The sequence below is a fragment of the Corapipo altera genome, unplaced genomic scaffold, assembly GCF_003945725.1.
Source record: "Corapipo altera isolate COAL_440 unplaced genomic scaffold, ASM394572v1 271, whole genome shotgun sequence".
NCBI lineage: Eukaryota > Metazoa > Chordata > Aves > Passeriformes > Pipridae > Corapipo > Corapipo altera.
Genome location: NW_020884935.1, coordinates 3541681 through 3560344, shown reverse-complemented (window position 1 = coordinate 3560344; position 18664 = coordinate 3541681). Strand labels below are relative to the sequence as shown.

Sequence of the window (18664 nt, the reverse complement as noted above, 5' to 3'; positions counted from 1 at the left end):
GGGCCGGGCCGGGGGGGCGCGGGGAGCGGGGCCGAGCCCAGTGGCTGCGGGGGCGGGGGGCGTGCGGGTCCCCTCGGGGCTGGGTCACCCCCCCCGGGCCGGGTGTCCCCCCGGGAGCACCGAGGGGCGGCACCGCCCGGCCCCCGCCGCCTCCCGGGGTGAAGCAGCCCTGACGGGGGCTGGGGGTCTCGGGGTCCCCCCGCTCTCCCCAGGCTTCCCTGGCACCCCCAGCCCTGGGGTCGGCATCTCTCGCCCCGGGCAGCCTGTGGAGGGAGCAGTATCCCGAGGATGGATGGATGGATGGATGGACGGATGGATGGATGGATGGATGGACGGATGGATGGATGGATGGATCCCAGCTCTCCAGGCTCTCAGCCTCCTCCACACATTTGGAGTGTCTCAGGCTCCTGGAGCTTGGACCCCCAGTCCCGTGGTAAGGAAGAGGACACGCTACTGCTGCCCCATGGCTGAGCATCAGAGATGGGGTTGTAGCAGAGCATCACTTGGAGCACAGACAGAAAACAGCCGTATCCCATGTCCCGCGCTCCAGCTGACAGCTCAGGACGGGAAGTGATCTCGTCTTACCAGTTACAGGAGCCCGTTTACACAGGGCAGACACTTCCCCTTCCACAGAGACCAGAGCGAAATCACGAACAGCAGCAGGTCAGAGCCTCCGCTTCCCTCGTGGCTCTCCAAACCTCCCGGACATGCTGTGGGAGGAATCCACATCCCTGGGCACCACGGCCTCCACCACACCCTGCTGCATCCAGCAAGGCCACTGGGATGCACATCTGTGGGTGCTGGAGCCCAAGCTCACATGTGGGATGGTCCAGGGCTCTGACAGGACAGCTCTCCATGCTGAGGTGTTTCCCACTCAATCGTTTCATCCATGTCTGGGAGCTGAGCGATCCTGGGTTAAGATCTGGAAGGCTCTGACAGGGAACTCAGAGATCAATAAGAGTGGAAACACTGGAGGCAAACCTTTGGCCTTCAGTGTGTACGGAACATGTGCCACAACATTCTCTCCCCCAAGTTAACGCAGACCAGACTCTTCCAAGGCACAGCACCTTGCAGCGAGCTTTGGTGGCTGCAATCTCTTCCTAATCCAGGCTTGTTTCAGGGAAAACAGGCAGTTTTATATCCCTTCAATATGGGTCTTAGCTGCTAATGACACTAGGAATTAAAAAGAAGTGGGAATAGAAATACACAACTATGAAGAATTAATAGTGAATGTAATTCAGCCAGTTCCAACGAAATTGGTTATTCCCTGGAAAACAAGCCTTGCACGGAAAACACAGAACACAAATGGTTTTGTCTTGACAGCTGGTGAGAACAACTAAGTGAAAAAGTGAATGGAATATTTCTGATTCTCTGGACAACAAAAGGTTCCACACATTTGTGAAATGTCCTTTTTTTTTACTAAATGGGTTGGTTGGGAGGCAGGGATTGTAAATGCTCTGGAGGAAAGCAGAGGTCTGTGCTCTGACACAAGCAATGATTGCAGATGCCAATGGTGTGACTTTCAAAAAGCACCGATGCTTCCTTAAAGGAAAACCCAGGGCTTTTAAAAATCATAAAACCACAGAATGATCTGGGTTGGATGGGACCTCAAAGCTCATCTCATTCCAACCCCCCACCAAGAGCAGGGACTCCTTCCACTAGACCAGGTTCATTCAGAATAGCCCAGAAACCTGAACAACAACAACAACAAAATATAACATTTTTAAGAATCATAAGCCTGGCTTGCCCAGTGGTCCTGATCTGGGCTTCAGGGAGATGCAATGTCTGACAGAATGATGTGATGCTGTGGCGGTTGCCAGCTGAGGAGGGAGCTGGCTGGACAGCCTGGCTCAGCTCCTCTCAGCACTGAAACACTCTTTCCAAACCAATACCAAAAAAGGGTTGTTTCTAGGTCAAGACCTCAGCACTCAATTTTAACCAGGGGCTGACAGTCCAATCTGAACACAGCTGTAAAATGGATTTGCAGGAGAAGCTCTGGCATTCTTTTTGTAATTAGCAAACAGCCAGTGAGCCATGTGCCTTTAAAGGTGAAAGCTATTTTTGACATAAAAATTAGCACGTAGTTCCTCTGTCACCCCTCAGCTGCTGCTCTGGGAGCTGTGAGCGAACAATCCAAAGATAAGAAGTATAAACATGCTGAATTAAACAAATGCGTAGAAGGGGATCAGGTTTAATTTGTTTTATTCTCTGACAATCAGAAGAGATTTATTTTTACACTTTTTCTCTAAAAAGCATGGGTTAAAAGGTCCACTTAAGCACTGAGACCTCGACGGCATTTAAAAACTTGAAGCGCTTTTAATAGCTGCCTTTTGAAAACACTGTTCAATCTATTTTTGAGATGGATAAACTCAGCCACCAATGAGCAGGGCAGGAGTTTTCCGAAGGGCCCGGCACTGACAAACTGTTGTTCACTTCTCAACAACTCAGCTCCCACATGGGGACTCTGAGATAAAAAACACCACAGTGCTGGATGCTTCAAAAACCTGAGCGTTCCTCAAATCCCAGTTTTCCCTCCTTCTCTCTTTGGTGGGAATCTAACCCTCTCAGCTTTGAAAATGAACCCCAGGTGGTTTTTAGGATACAGCTCTGAGTGGCTGTTTCTAAAATAAAAGTGAGGGAAGAGCAAGCAGAACTTGGAGGCTTATCAGCACCCAGAATGCCCCGGCTAATCCTCGGCAGCCCCGGCCCCTTTATGTAACCTGGGATTGCTGCAGCTCAACAGCTTAGTGGGGTCTGGGTGGTTTTCTTTAAACCTCTCGTGGACAAATGCAAACACATTCTTTCTTCCGCCTCTCTAAAGAAAAAGTTGTTTTAAGAGGGAGGAAAAAATGTTTTATTGGTGAACAAGGGCAAACAGAATTAAACTCTTAAGCTGAGAATAAAACGTGTTTCTCTCTGATCCACCTTGACTGAACAGAATCTTCCCCATTTACAACACTCAGGTGTAACTCTTCAACAAAAAGTGTAATCCCGGATTTCTCCTCACCCCAAACACCCTCTGCAAGTGGTGGGGTGTTCCAAATAAAGAGAAAAACTGCCCATTTATACCGTTTGCACCACTCCTGGCAGCGTGGGTGGCTGGGCTGGAATACTTACGTCCCCGTGGCCGCTTCCAGAGCCGGCACCCGCGGCTCTCCTTGCGCGGAGGACGCCCCTCTGTGCCGTTCATCTGCCTGCTCTGACTTTCCACGGCACAAATCCAAGGCAAAATTCAACTTTTAAAACCCTCAGTCGGTGCTAAGCCATTCACCTCACGCTGAATGCTTACGGAAACTTCAGAAGGAAAAAAATAAACCCCCTATTGAACTCCTTGCAATCGGAGACCTGAATGGGCTCGATATAAACCCCACTCGAACCAACGGCAGCAATAGGCTTCCCTGGATGTTGGACTCGATCCAGCTTAAAAGTTTCCATGAAATAAACTAGGCTAAGCGCATCAGCTGCATAGAAACTAACTCGGTGTAACAGGAGCATCTGTTCTTCACAGCCACCATTTTCCCAGAGCCTTAACGCGAGGTGCCGCACGGATCACCGGCCGTGACAGCTCCGGCCCCGCCGCACGGGGACGGACATGGATTAGCAGGGAGCATGCACGTCGGATAAACTACTTGACCAGGTAGCTTTTGTTTGTCAGAAAAACAGCTTAATGTATTTGGTAGGACGGCATTACAGAGCGCAGTCAATGTCCGCACCGAGACAGCTGAGGACACCTCGGACCCATTAATACACGGCACAAAGCAAATGTTTACCCAAGTACAAATGAAACAGGTCGACAATTAGCTAATGCAGCTTTGTGGACATAAACCAGGTACAGTCGAGCAGAACCAACATAAAATAAAAAGGAAACAGCCCTTTTCCTATGCCATGCTAAGAGCACCATGGTTAGTGGTTTGGGAAGCCTCTGTCACAGTGAAAAATTTCCTTGCCGGTGTTTAATGTGTTTATTCTACTGCTACACTGCTGGGATAAAAATAACAGCAGCCAGGCTGTGCGAGGGACCCACTGTCAATACTGCAGTAATTGACAACATACAATTAAGTCTCACACCTGTTTATTGTAAGTAATTCATAGATAACCACTTCTAGTACACATTTTCATATTGGCTTTTAATGCTTTTGTTTGGTTTTTTTTTTTTCCCTTTTTTTTTTTTTTTAAGCTCAGGGACACCCAAACTTCACCTAAGGGTCATCTCTGTGGTTACCCAGACCCAGAAGGCTACACCTACTTTGGAAAACTGGTGCAAGGTGGTGTCGTGGCCCCGGGTCCCAGAGGTGGCTGGCAATCTACAGGTCCCAACATGCAGGGGGGCTGTGGGGAGGGAGGTTGGGGTGCATGCCCCCGGGGCCGGGCCGGCCGTGCCGCTCCCCGAGCTCCACACAGTGAGAAAACACAGACCTCTACACAGCTGGAGTAAGAACAGTGGTAACAAAGTCATAGCTACATATTCTTCTCTACATTTTTGTTTATTGAGACAAACTAATTAAAAGGCACAAACATAGGGCATATGTTTACATGGACATTATAACAAACATATACATTAAAAGTGTAGGAATGTGTTTCCTTTCTGCTAAACAGAAAGTTCCTAAGCTTTTATATATACAAAAGTTGTACAATTTGATGTCCTAAAGTACAAAAGATCATTTATAAAATTATTTTACACTAAGCTCTATTATTTATTTTTTTTTTTTGTCTGTTTTTGTTTTACTATGTAGTCCAAGCCCCTAGAACAGTTTCACATAAGGATACAGATACCTGTCACCTGAGCCAGCAGCCTGGCAATCACTGCTCGCACGGACACGGCCGGGGAGGAACGGAAGCAGTCCAGTGTGACTGGTCAGTCCTGCTATGACTCTGTGAAAATGCACACGCTAATCTCCAGAGCTCTCAAATTCATTAAGATAAAAACATCTCAACTGTAATTTCTTTTTTTTTTTTTTCCTCTTTTTTTTTTTTTTTTTGTTTGTTTCATGTAGAGTCTTGGGTTTAGGGTGGTTTGTTTGTTGTTTTTTTTTTTTTAAACAAAGTTTTAAAAATGTGAATATGTGACATGATAGTCTAAAAAGTATATCTGTTTCCCTAGATTTTTGCTTTCTACTTTATGTACAGATAAACAGGTTAAGAAATAAAAAGCACATGTAGCTTAAACATGTGTGACCATTTATGGAGCAGTTCTGGGCTGGACAGCTCAGCACCCCAGAACTCCCACAAATTCATAGAAATGTGTTAACACAATAGAAGAATAACGTAAAAATGATGATGTTTGCAAATATTTACAAAGTTGAACAGATTTGCACAACACTTGATTAAGAAATAGGGGAGAAATTAAAAGACGCTCTCTGCTTGTCCTGGAGGGGCATCCTACCTAGTTAGTGGTTAGAATAAAAACTGTATACAATTTAATATAAGACAAAACTTCTAGTGAACAACTAACACGTCTGTCCCCTGCTGGAACACCAGCAGGCTCTGATTGGGAGGCAGAGGGCATAAAAATCACACCCAGGGCCTCCAGAATCTTCCAGCTTAAAGCAATATTTCTTAAGTTTCCAAGCACTCCTTTTGCTCCTAGATAAGAGTCCCATGGGGGTCTGACTGTTCAGAGACCATGTTTACATACATTTCGACTCCTCTTCTGTCAGCCATGGCTGTTTCTCACCAAACAATAACAGTTTTTTTAAAAAAAATGTTGACTACAATGCTCTATTCCCTTAGGGTAATATGTTGGGTAATATTTACATCTCCAAATATCAGGTCACAATCCCTATTATATGTTGAAGTTAGAATGATAAGTTATCATATGCTTTGCATATCAGAGCTGGTATCACCTTTCCCATAGGGAATGCTGCCTGAAATTATCATATTCCCAAAGGTAAAATGCATATTTTCTCCAAAAATGCATTTTTTTTTTTTAAATGACAACATTGTAATGCATTTACTCATTAAAAAAAAACAAAAACATCAACACAGACAAAGGTTCTACACTAGCTCAGAAACAGTGGACTTGCCTGGCAGGTTAAAATGAGCCATCCACCCTGTCACAGATACAGAGGGGTCTTTGCTAGTGTTTAGATTAAAATAATTTTCTAAGTTATAATTTGAGGGGATAAAACATAAAACTGTTTTTTTAATTACCTTTTTTTTTGTTGGTTTTTTTTTGTTTTTTTTTTTTCTTTAAAAACTCTGGCAAATAAGTATCTGCTCTAATTCAGCATCAGTCAGCTACAAGGTAAAACTTACTTTAAATGAAGTGCTCCAGTGAAACTCAAGCCTGAACCATGTGAGCCAAATCAAGGGGAAGATGCTACTGTGGTCTCTGATGGTGTTGCCCCAGTGTCTTAGCCTGAATTTATTATGAACTAAAACAAAACAAAACAAAAAACCCAACAGAACAAAACAAAACAAAAACCAAAAGAAAAGAAAAAAAAAAAGAAAAAAAAAAAAAACCCAACCAAACAAAACCCAAAAAAGAACTGCTGGTAAGGATTCCATTTTAATCCTTTTTAATACTGTTTAGAACTTGTTTACCAGGGAGGAGAGGTGGGCAAGGCCTGGGGCAGGAAAGGCATGCTCTCCACTGGTCTCATGGCTATGTTGAGGGGGCCAGCCAGCGTCATGGGGGTGGGCAGGTTCATGGGGGACGTGATGGTGACGGGGTGCGCTATGTTCACCGGAGCCGTCACCGGGGTGGGCAGGTTCACCGGGGTGGTGAGCGTGAGGGGCGAGGTCATGGACAGAGGACTGGTTATAGTTACAGGATGCCCTAAGTTCATCGGACTGGATATATTAACTGCACTTGATACATTTACTGGACTTCTCATGCTCATTGCAGCTGCCACTGTGACTGGGTTTGTGATAGTCCCAGAAGCCACAGAGGACGTTATATTGAATGGAGTAGTAAGAGTCACAGGCGTAGTAGCAGCAGTGGAGGTTTGGCACAAGTTAGCAGCTTCTAAAAATGAGACATAAAAAAGACAAAAAGTTTTTAACACATAAAAAAAACCCATGGACAAGATTTAAACAAAACAAAACAGAACAAAAAAACCCAAAAACCAAACAAGAACAGGTACAAATTCCGGAATAATTTTCTTTAGGAATTATTAGTAAGTTAAAACTGTTAACATTCTATAGCCTACAGGAAATACAAACTCTCATGCAGGTCATTTCAATTCAATTTTTTTTTTTTTTTCCTGAGAATTCAAGTGAGGTTGTCTTAGCAAGAGGGTTTCCAAGTTCATAAAAACAGTACTGTACAATCAAAAAAATCCTCCCAAGAGGAACATTAGAAATAGAGGAGAGAGTGTACATACCGAATGGTACGTACTCTATAGCCTTCTCAAAGGTGAACTGACATTCTGTGAAGGTTTTAAAAAGTCATTATTAGGGACTGATAAGCAAAGCTCGTTTCAATATTTACCTGCTTATTTCAGTCTTAATTACTGCTACTTAATTGCTCTGCTGCTCACAGTACCTCTACTCCAAGCCTACCCCAGCGGTACATCCTTCAACCCCCTTCAGCTCCTCAGCTTCCACATTCGTTTGGGGTTTTTTGGGGTGGTTTAGCAGCAAGCAGGAGTGAAGTGCTGAGCAAGGGAGACCCAGGAGGGCGGCGGGCAGGGGGTGGGGAGCAGGGCCGGGCACGGGGGAGCAGGGCTGGCGAGGGGGGCCGAGGGGGGAAGGAGGGCTCTCTACACATCCATCAGCACCACCTGCCGGCTACCCACACCAGGAGGCTCCAAAAACAGGAGGAGGGGAAAGGGGAGGGCTGACTGCTAAAGAAACCAGGGAAAATCGTGTTCTACATCAGCGTTACAGCACGGCTAAGTCGTGTCTTATTCCACATTTGTAGGGCAGGACCCCAAGCTCAGTTACACCCACGTGTCAGAGGTAAAACAGGAGCAAAGAGTCCGCTTTGCCACTCGGGCAATACAAATGTAACTTTGAAAGCAACATTAGCCCCATTCAAGGGTTACTGTTGGTTCTTCAAAGTCCATGGCTAGGAGGGGTGGAAAGGAAGGGAAAGAGTAAAAAAAAAAAAAAAATAAAAATTGTGAAAATAAATTGTATTAGACTAAAAAAATCCCATCTAGTGTTGCAAAGCGACCACAAGTGGCACCAGCACAGGAGAACCAGCAAGGAAAGAGCAGCTCAGGCATGGCACTGACTGGTCTAACTTCACCTTCAAGCACAGTCACACCCAAAGACACATCCCACCCACGCCCCTTCCCCAGTCAAACAAAGCTAACAGCATCAGTCTGTCACCACTCCTACCCACCCACCTCCCTCACCCCCCATCCTGCCCCAAACCACTTCTGTTAAAGCACATTCAATAATCTCAATAAGCAACGAAGGGAAAAAGGAACAAGACATAGGAAGAAACAAGCAGGAAAATAATTCTCAAGAGATTTTCTAAATCCAACACCCATTTGCTTTATCTGCTTAGTGGCCTGATGATATTTATGTTTCTGTTATCAGTACATCTTAACATGAATAAGCTGTGTCTATACTGTCTAGAATTCAATTACTGGCATAACAAGGCGAAAGGAGCAAGCAGCCTAAAACACAAACAAGACCTAGAAAAGAAAAACAGATTGAAGAAACTGAAAGGAAGGTTAGGAGAAAAGAAAAAAATAAGGTGAGTCAAAAACATTCCTAAAAACAACCAGTGAAAAACAGTAAATGGTCACTAAGAGCTTCTAAAACATGTAATCCACAAGAGTCACATGACAGGCATTAGAAATCAAACTGTTGTGAAACAAATAAGCAGCAGTAGTGGGAGAGTTTAAACTACTATATCCTAAAAACACTACACTGAAGCAATTTGTTCTTTACAAACTGACACAGTGGCCGACAACAGGAAGCAATTCCTCTTTGATTATGGCAGCACAGGTAAGGTAAGCTGTGATCCAGCACTAATGAAAAACAGGATCACTGATTAGTTCATTTTGTAAGGAAAAAAAAAAGCAACAGAGGGAGAAGAGTAAGTTCTCTGAGGTCTAGAAAAAGTCCAGGAGAGTTAATGATGATAAAGTAAATGGAATAAATTGGGAGAGAGAAGATGAACAGGAACAGAAAGCACACACATGCAAACTGGTGACGCAAAGACAGAGGGGGGGGGTGTGTATATATACATATATATATATATATATGCACAAGTGAACAAGGGTAAATATGCACAAACACAGCTCAAAGCCACATGCAAGTCAAAGCCCACACTCCTGCCCTGGAGCAGACACAAGCCTCCCTTTGTAACTGATGGCTGCTATAGACACAGAGAGCAAAGAGAGCAAGCAAAGAGGCGTTCCTGTAACATAGCCTAATCCTGGGCCTGTTTCCTCCTGCTGGTTCTGAGCTGTGACTTCTAACACCAGGAATGCAACTGTCCTGTAAAACATCCTTCCTGACACCTTGACCTCCCTACAGAACTGCAAACTGCACTGCCTCACAGACCTAAACCCATCAATATTGGTTTGGTTTACCTTTCTTCCTCGCTTTGACGGCCTCTTCCCACAATCTCAGGGTCTCTACCTGCTTTCCAGGCCAACTTGTTACGTGTTGCTGCTGTTGCTGCTGTTGCTGCTGCTGCTGCTGTTGTTGCTGTTGCTGTTGTTGCTGCTGCTGCTGCTGCTGCTGTTGTTGTTGCTGTTGTTGCTGCTGCTGTTGCTGTTTCTGGTTGCTGGTCTCTTCACTCATGCATGCTATGCCAATTAAGTAAGAACACAAATTCACCTTGAAAAGTTACTCTGTTTTCTGCTGAGATCACAAAGGCAACTTCCATAAAGAGCGTGTGGAATCTCACAGGATTCCAAGAGCAAAAAATCACAGAGGTGTTTAAAACCATATAATTAATTCTGTGCTTTATAAAACTACTTTTCCAAGACCTAAAAACCAGCATATAAGTCAAGAACATCTGCTTTAACTGCCAAAAATTGACACTTCCTTTCTGATTATTTAGTTTGCATTTAGGAAGAATGAAATCAAAGACTCCAGTGAGCCTCTAGAACTCAAGCTGATTCCATTTTTTCTAAACCTCAGCTCAAAAAAAAAATAAAAAAAACCTTTTTACTTTTTATTGCAAGTATGACTTAAAACTTTCAGTTTACCTTTACATCACAGAACAGCCTGTCACTACTCCCTGGCCACAGTACAGCTCATCATTCCCACCTCTAACAACTGCTCTAAATGCCTCATGTGAACTGGCTTAGCACCACCAAACTGGCTTGGGAAGCCAGAGCTGTAACCCTATACCTTAAAAAATACTTCACATCCAAATTTCCTACTAAGCTCAACAATCAGGCATTTCAGACATTCCCAGTACCTTCAAATTATCCAGGAGTAACAGGAACAGCAAAGATGTTGTAAATTAATACAGTTTAAAAGGCTTTAAGGACAAAGTTTCCAAAGACATGCCTTACTTCTTCCTCTTGTTCCTCTGAAAACCCATTTTATATCACTAACCCTGTGGGTTAACTTAAGTTACAGGTATCTGAAAGTCAAGTCTTCATTTGTTTGCTAGGCACTCCCAGGTCCAGGCTGCAGCATCTCCACAGAGGTTAAGACCAGAGAGAACTATTACAAACATCTCATCTGACCTCCTGCACAACACCAGTCAGATGCCATTAATGCCCAAAACACATCAGGGCTGGATTTAAATCCTCTTCTTGTCAGCTACTGCCAGAGGGAGGAAACATTAAGCCTTGGGGTCAAAGCTCAGGGAAAGCACAGAAATCTTTCTCCTAATTTTGATGAGCTTTAGGTGATGCTTTAAACCTGAAACCTGGCAGATTTTAGCAGTTCTCAAATAGCCTAAAATCTCCAAATTATCTGTTGGACTTCTAGGCCTGCACAGTTGAGGAAGCACTGTAATTAGAAGGTGAGAAAACCTGGGCACTCTCACAAACTGCAGGGCATTCCTAAGGGACAAGAGCACAGTCTAGCAGCCAACCAGTTCCCCACACGCCAATTCTTGAGCTGAAGCACATTCTGTCACTAAATATCTACTTTTAAGAGGTGTGACCACCCAGACTGACGGGTTGCTTGCATTTTAACGTCATCAAAGGCCATTCCCTTCGCACGCACACTGTTAATTAGAAATGTTTGTAAAACGTTCACCTACTTTTATTGATGCCTTGTTTACAGGTATTACAGTTGATACTTTGGCTCTGCCCGTGTGTCTTTAAGTGGCTGGTGATATATGCTGCACTCAGAAGTTTACCACAGATATTACACGATACCTTTCCTTCATGGCGCACCATGTGTGTCCGCAGTCTGTCTTTGGTGGCAAAGGCAGCAGTGCACGTCTAGATGGAGGACAACAGTTACACTTGAGGGGCAGACAGCAGCATTACAGCAGCAGTTAAGGCCCACTGAGAGCCCTTTTTACCTTGCAGGTCCTAAACAGTATCCTAAATGTACTGACAACATTAAGTTTTACCTGTATTTATAGAGAAACCAAAATCAAACTACTAAACAGAGATCGAGAGTGGTATTTGTTTCTGAGACAATCAGGACAAAAATCATACTCAATACTACTTGAAATTTCTTAAAATAGCAGGTTGCCTTACCCTCCAAAGCAAGAGGGAGCTTATAAAAAAGCCTGGAGCAGGCAAAGTTGTTTTTTGATATAATTTTACTGTACAAATATGAACTTGATCTCTTGAATTGCTCAATTACGTCTGTTCCCATCCAGAACAAGGAAATAAAACCTCTTCCTAATGCTATTCTTTTTACCCGAGCCTTTTATTTAATAAGATGAGTCAGTAAAACAGAGGTTGGAATAAGCATGGATATTCCAAGCAAAACAGTTAATTGTTCAAGGGCAATTTAATTATTTCTCCTAGACTCAGTCATCAACTTATGACAACTTGCCTTCCCCTTCCAGCAAAATAACGGATCCAGAATCAACCATTCCCATCCATTTTAAATAGATGTACTGAGAGACATTTGATGTAAACACACTGAGAAACACACTGCACACATTACTCCACAAATCAGCACTGAGCTGAGGATGCTGTTACAACCCCTCTACTAAGTTAAGCATATGGTAAAATAGAGCAACTATGCTGTTCTCCAAGACAGCAAAAAGCCTCTAATCTTCCTAAAAAAGCAGCCACGGCATCTTTTTAAACTTCCACCAGAACTCCAGCACTGTGTTATGCGGGCGGATGTGGCTTTACTCCTAAACTTGCTTATCAAAGGAAAGCCTGGGAGCAAATACAGCTCTGGAAAGATTCACCTGAGATTGTACTGATACAACAAAGTATTGTTCTTAATAAATCATTTTAGCCCTTACTTGGCATTTGAAGGGTCTCTCTGTTGAGTGAACGTGTTTAACGTGACAGCTTAAATGATCAGGCCTGCAAAAAAGAGAGCAACAGGAGAGAAAATGCACTGTTACAAACACACAGTAAGGACACCTTGGCCAGTGGGCTGCCACTGCTGGAGACCCCCTGCAGCCCCCAGAATAAATACCTTCCCCTCACCTACCAGTGGCTGTCACCCAGAGCTCCTCACAGTTACTCTGGGACCCAGTTTGCAGCTTAATCCTTAACCCTGTTCTCCTTACACCCCCAAAAACGGTACATTTGGTCACACCTTGTGTAAAGGTGAGAGCGCAGCAGCTGTAAAGGTTGATGTTTTCTCTGCTGCAAGCACAGGTACAGACACAGCCAGCAGCAATGCAAGCTCCCCCCAGAGCTCTGTCAGTGCCCTCAGCCCTGCTACAAGTCCAGGTGACAGTTTACCTGCCCTGCCCCATTCGGTCACAGACTGTGGCAAAGGCTGGTACAGGGGCTCCGTGCCCACCCCCGTGACACAGACATGTGTCCTACAGGGCCTGTGAAGCCATTTCCAACCACTCTCCTACAAAAGTGACCACTTTTGGCCACTGCTAACCTGGCTCAGATGGAGACCCCCACCCTGGAGGCAGGCAAGGCTCCTTATCCCCTCACCAATCTCCTCAAAGGCCTGGGTTCTCCCAGCCCCTCGCTCTGCCAGCTTAACCCTTTGTGTGTATGAAGAGCCAAGAGCGGAGCGCGCCTGGGATTTGCTACACGGTACCTCGAGAAGCCTTTTCCACAAACACCACAGGTGTAGGGTTTCGTGATGCCCCCCTCGTGAGACCTCACGTGGTAGGTCATGCGATCCTTTCTCTTGAAGCGCTGATTGCAAATGGGACACTCGAAGGGTTTCTCGTCGGAGTGGGACAGCTTGTGCCGGTTGAGGTGGTAGACGTCCCTGAAGGCCTTTCCACACATCTCGCAGGCGTGGTTCTTCTTCACGGGCTTGCTGGGCTTCTTCACCGTCTGCGTCACCGCCATGGCCGTGGCGCCGGCGCTGCTGCTGGGGTTGGTGGCAGAGGAAGACGTAGTGACAGTGGACAGGATGCCTGCGATAGTCGAAACCAGCGAACTCCGGCTGTTGTCACCAGCGATGGTCGAGATAAGGGGCACCATTGTGGTGGGAGTTTTCTTTGGCCGTGACACTAACTTTATCCCTGTGTGGCAGGACTCGTGACGCCTCAAATGGTAGCTGTCCCTGAAAGCTTTGCTGCAGTAAGTGCACACAAAGGAGGTTTTAGGTTTTTCCTTTTTAATCCCAACGATAGCATCCTTTAATGTTTCTGGTGCAGGCTGAGGTTTCTGCGTTATTGGTAAGGGCAGAATCGGCTTCTGATCGGGCGGCTCAACAGCAGAGCTCAGGAGAGGCAACAAACTGTTCTGTGCTGCCTGCTGTTGGTGATGGGAGGCTTCGTGTGCCTAAAACCAAACATTCACACTTAAATTCTCTGGATGGGCGCTCACTTTAACACGGTTGAGAACATTTACAAACAACAGGAAAGCATATTCTAGACCAAAAGCCAGGGAAGGAACAACAGGGGAAGGTTACATAATTCTGGTTTTGGACAAGATAAACCACTCACACTGTAAATGCAGTCGCTGTGCAGATCCTGTGGTAAGTGTAGGACACAGCACAACAACCAAAGAATTATTAAGTTTCCGGAGGGCAACTTTTTACGGAAGACAATGAGATGCTTGTCAGATCTTTTACTAACACAGCGTTTGATCTTTACATAACAGATAACTCATTTTGCTAATGATTGTATCAGATGCCACCTCGGGACTGTCTCTGGAGCTGACGAAGGTACTGACAGGAGTTGCAAAATAACGCCCCACCTTTAAGTCAAGCTTAGTGCACACTGAAAATTGAACTGCAGCCACAGAGAGCCAGGATGTGATAAGGCGTCTTATTTAAACAGCGTGTTCATACCAGTCTGCCAGCACTGAAACCAAAGCAACTGGAATCAGGAGCTGTCTAAAGCCACATCTCTATATTTAGCAGGTTCCCGATGCATTTATCCACTGACCACTGTGCTCTCTGTGTCTGGAACTAACAAGAATAGCGACAGGGCCTTTTTCTCTTCGTCAGCAGCTACTTTGTGCTAGGAAGAGAAGCGAATCGATACGCACTGGGAGACATCTAGAGATGCTGGAGAGCACACATGGGGGGGTGTTGGGAAAAAAATTCTGAAAGCTGTTTGAAAACAGCCAATACCAACTGACTTTGGACTACAGAATCAGTGGGAGAAGCTACAGGGAAGGGGCAGAGGGGGGACCGGGGCCAGCACTGCTCAGCTGAGCTGCAGCCTGCACCGCCACGGGCTGTGCTGCACCATGCTTGGTTATTCTAAGGCAGAAAACCAGTGGATACTGTTATTAAAACTCATCCAGTGAGACTGGGACAAAACCCTGGCAGATACAATTTTAAAGTGGTTTAGAAACCACACAGACCAATTCAGCCTAATGGAGCATTAAAATAAATCACTCCAGCACCTTAAGCCAGTTTAAGCGCATCTGTATTCAAGATGTGCCTCGGTCTCATCAGACCAGTTTTAAATCAGGCTCGTTATTAGCGCAGCGTGCCAGGCCTGAAGCTGTGTTTGGGGAAACTTGCATTCCCATTAGATCAGTATTGCAGCCTTCCAGGACTCCTTTCCTACAGCTTCCCTTACAAAACAGCACGACTCGAGGCTGCGAAAGCTGAACCAAACACTGTGCTGGTGTGTGACCCCAACCTGCCTACTTTTAGATCAGCTGAGGATGGACAGTGCTAGGGAGTGCACTCAGGCTAATGCTCTCCCCACAGGAATCCATTTCAACACGTCCTTTGCAGAAGTCAGTATTTCTAGAAGCTCACTCTGGGACTTTTTCCTAGTTGGATCTGGAGGCTTTTGGAGTTGGATCTCTGCATCGCAGTAGGCCACCCCAGAGCACCTCTCCCTGGCTGTAGGGTGGCTCCTGCCCCTCACAAGCCCTTCACCACTCCAATCTCACTTTTCAGGAGGGTGATGCTGGTGATCTTTGGATAAAAAGCACCAGGGGGTACCAACACTAACCTATGTGGGGAGGAATATGAACTCCCTAACACTCCAAGCCTATCTGACAGGAAAACAGTTCACGGGATGAAGCCTGGATTTGGGATGGTAACAGGAGACAAAACTTGTGGGAATCCTTAGGAGCCAGGCCAGCCTGTCCACCTGTATCTGCATTTTCCATCCTGCCTGTGCCCAAGGTCAGGATGCAACAGGTAGGCTGGATATTACCACACCTGCCTGGCCACAGCAGCCACCTCAAACAACAGCCCCAGGGGCTGCTTTGCAGAAGGACTGCTGAAGAGCCGGATCCAGAACCCTCCTGGAGGCGACGCTGCTAAATCAGGGCACGGCACAAGCTCCAGCAGCTCCATTAAACTTTTCCCTGACTTCAGTGTCAGTTGTGGATTTTCAACCATTTATCTTCCGTGTTTTTAAGAGGGCACTGAGACATCCACATTGCATGAAAATAGAGTCTGCACGATACACACCAACAGCACAGTATCGAGCAAGTTAAGCACTTGGATACAATTTTAATTTAAAAAAAATTTGAAATGTTTTACAACTTTAAATGAGCATTAAACAGTGTTGTTAAACTGCACCAGAAGACACTGCAGAGCACCTAATGATAGCTCCAGAGATACAGTTTCAAAGGCAGAGCTAACAGATCGGATAATGGAGAGCCCAAATCCTTTGGACAAGGTTCAAACTTAGGCAGTTTATGGATATTTTTAAGCCTCAAAGAATCGTCAGCACTTCAAGGTAATGATGCACTTATTCCTACGGATCCGACGGAGACAGTGGACATAAAACAATGTATATTCATAAGGCTACAGGCTATGGAGCTGCTGCTTATATAAGTCTGCTTATCTTGGTTCCCAGAGAGCCAGCGTTATTAGCACCGTCCTGCCCGCAGCCCCCGTGCCACGAGCCCTGTTCCTCAGTTTCCAAGGGCTGCCTGCCTTAAAGCCTTTTAAAAAAGGATCAGGCAGCATTTTTTTTTAACTCCCTGTTGGAGAAGGGAAGGCAGCACCTGCTGCACGCCTCTCGCGGGCGCTGCTATTCAGGCTCCGACCACAGTTTTACTTGACCCAGAATTAACGTCAGGTCAACATTTTGGGGATATTTTGACAGCCTGGGACAGGCTCTCGTGCAAAACCCCCTCGTTCTGTCACTAGTTTCTTCCCTCGCGGGGAGAGGGGGCAGCAAACAAAAAAACCTGCAATTCGTGACCCGGAGTGTAGGATGTGGCATTGTGAACTTCCAGTGCCAGAGGCTAAAATATTTTTGTGCTCCAGCCTTAATGTGAGAGCAACAAATTAGGATGAGTCATATCTTGAACGCTCCATCTGATGGATGAGTCCTCCTCACATTCACAGATACAACTTTCGCTTCCCGACCAGACACTAAAAGTGGGTTTCCAAACAAGCATTTCGGGGACTAAGGAGATCCAAACAAGAACTGCTTATTCAGTAGCACGATTGTGCCTTTAGAAAGGGATACAATTCATCAAAATGCCACCTAAAAACAATCAAACAACTTTATTTGGAAGGAGCGATTTGCAGTCGCACAGCCCATTGCTACAGGACTAAAATTACGACGTCGAAACCTCCTCTGAAAACATTTGGCTAAAAATTACAACTTTATATCCCGGGTATTTAACTGTCCCTTAGGAATCCTGTCCTAGCTGGAACACACACTCGGCTTAAAACTCCCCCCAGGAAGAATGAACATGAATATTCAGTCACTTGCATTTGTTACTTAACCGACACAGGGGAGAGGCTTTTAAATCCACTTTTTTTAACTAATTTTAACTAATCAGCTGGATCTTGGTTGCTGTGTGCTGTAGGAATGGGAAGAAGAAAGTCACATCAGGAGTACCTTAATGCTGCTTTCAGCTGGGTGCCTTGGGATGCTCGCAACCCAAATCGCTGATTTTTAACAAAATCACTCCAGAAACGATATTCAGCATTTATTATGAGCTCTGAAAGCTTTATTATTTGGGGCAAAAAAATAAGAAAAAAAATCAGAGGAAAATTTCCACATCACAGTTTTATGAAGATGCATCCGAGTCGCAAGCTGGGAAAGTGAACTGCTGACTCGTTAATTAAAAGCAGCAAAGGCGACTCCTAAATCAGCCTGTGACATCACTGTTTCAAAACTCAGCACCTTCAAAAAACACGGACGAGCAGCGAGGAGCTGGACACGTACTTGAAAGCATTACTTGGCATTTCTCAGAGCCTGCTGCAATACCGTCCTGCCAGCCCAGGAAAAATTTCCCCTGGAAAGCGCTCAGCTGGGAGGCAGCAAGGCACCACACCAGCCCCGGCTCGGAGGGAGATGGCCCTAAACTAAGGAGATTAACTTCCTAGCGTGAAGTTTCCTACGTGCGAATCACAACTGCCCACTAGAGTGAGAAATAATTCACCAGACCTCAGCCAAACTCGATGGCATCACCCGCATCCATCACGAAAAGGCGGAAAACCCAGTGCCCAGCTCCCGGTACCGGCTCCCCGGAACATTCCCGGCGTGTTTTCGGAGGCAGAGAACCCGAGCGAGTGACTCATCCCTTGGTACTTGCAAGGGACGAATTTTTCCTCTCTAAAGGAATGGTGCTCGCTCTTGGCGGATTTATTCATTCAACTCAGGTTTTCAAACTCGTGTCATGGGTTGGGTTTGGGTTTAATTCCGAGGAGGACAGTGAGGAAGCGAGCGGCCGCCACCGGGAACGTGCAAAGAGGATTATTTTACCTTGAGAAAGGTGATGTGCTGGGCTTTTTTTTTTTTTTTTTTTTTTTCCCCCGCTGCTGCTGCAATCACACATATTATGTTTTCCAGCTCAAAAAGAGCAGGAGAAAACAATCCAGCGTGAAAGGGCTCGCGAGGCTCACAAAAGCCAGGCGAGGATTTTTTTTTTCGGATTTTTTTTTTTTTTCTGGTACACTGGATTTTCTTCGGAATTACATAAACAGCGGTGTTTTTAAGTCAGTCTTTCGCCGACAGAAAGGGGGAAAATTGTGACTCAGTTGGCAAAGGGAGGGGTTGCACGCTCCACCGTCCCTATTCCTCCCCATTCCCGTTAGGATTTCGCCAGTTTTTACAGAAATCCGGCCCGCTCGCGTCCTATTTTAAAAGAAAACAAGCTCCCTCGTCAGCCGGCCCTGAGTCAGGCTGTTTAAAGAGGGATTAATTTATTCTCCCAGACACGGCGTTTGTTCCATCGGGGTTTTGTTAGAGCCCGGTGGAAGCTTGGGGTTGTTTTTTTTTGTTGTTGTTGTT

At 45.5% G+C, this 18664-nt stretch overlaps 1 protein-coding gene across 2 annotated transcripts; it reads right to left on the bottom strand.

Moving 5' to 3' along the window:
• Nucleotides 1–4468: 4468 nt before the first annotated feature.
• On the bottom strand, nt 4469–18159 carry VEZF1 (vascular endothelial zinc finger 1). Of its 2 annotated transcripts, XM_027660281.1 has the most exons (7): nt 17819–18156; nt 13075–13772; nt 12308–12371; nt 11132–11315; nt 9495–9713; nt 7326–7370; nt 4469–6967 (listed from the first exon to the last, which is right to left on the bottom strand). In XM_027660281.1, the coding sequence occupies exons 1-7, from the start codon at nt 17846–17848 to the stop codon at nt 6540–6542; spliced, it is 1668 nt and encodes a 555-aa protein (XP_027516082.1). In that variant the 5' UTR covers nt 17849–18156; the 3' UTR covers nt 4469–6539. The 2 variants fall into 2 exon arrangements, with proteins under 2 accessions (XP_027516082.1, XP_027516083.1); XM_027660282.1 differs by lacking the exon at nt 7326–7370 and having other exon boundaries at nt 17819–18159.
• Nucleotides 18160–18664: the final 505 nt, after the last annotated feature.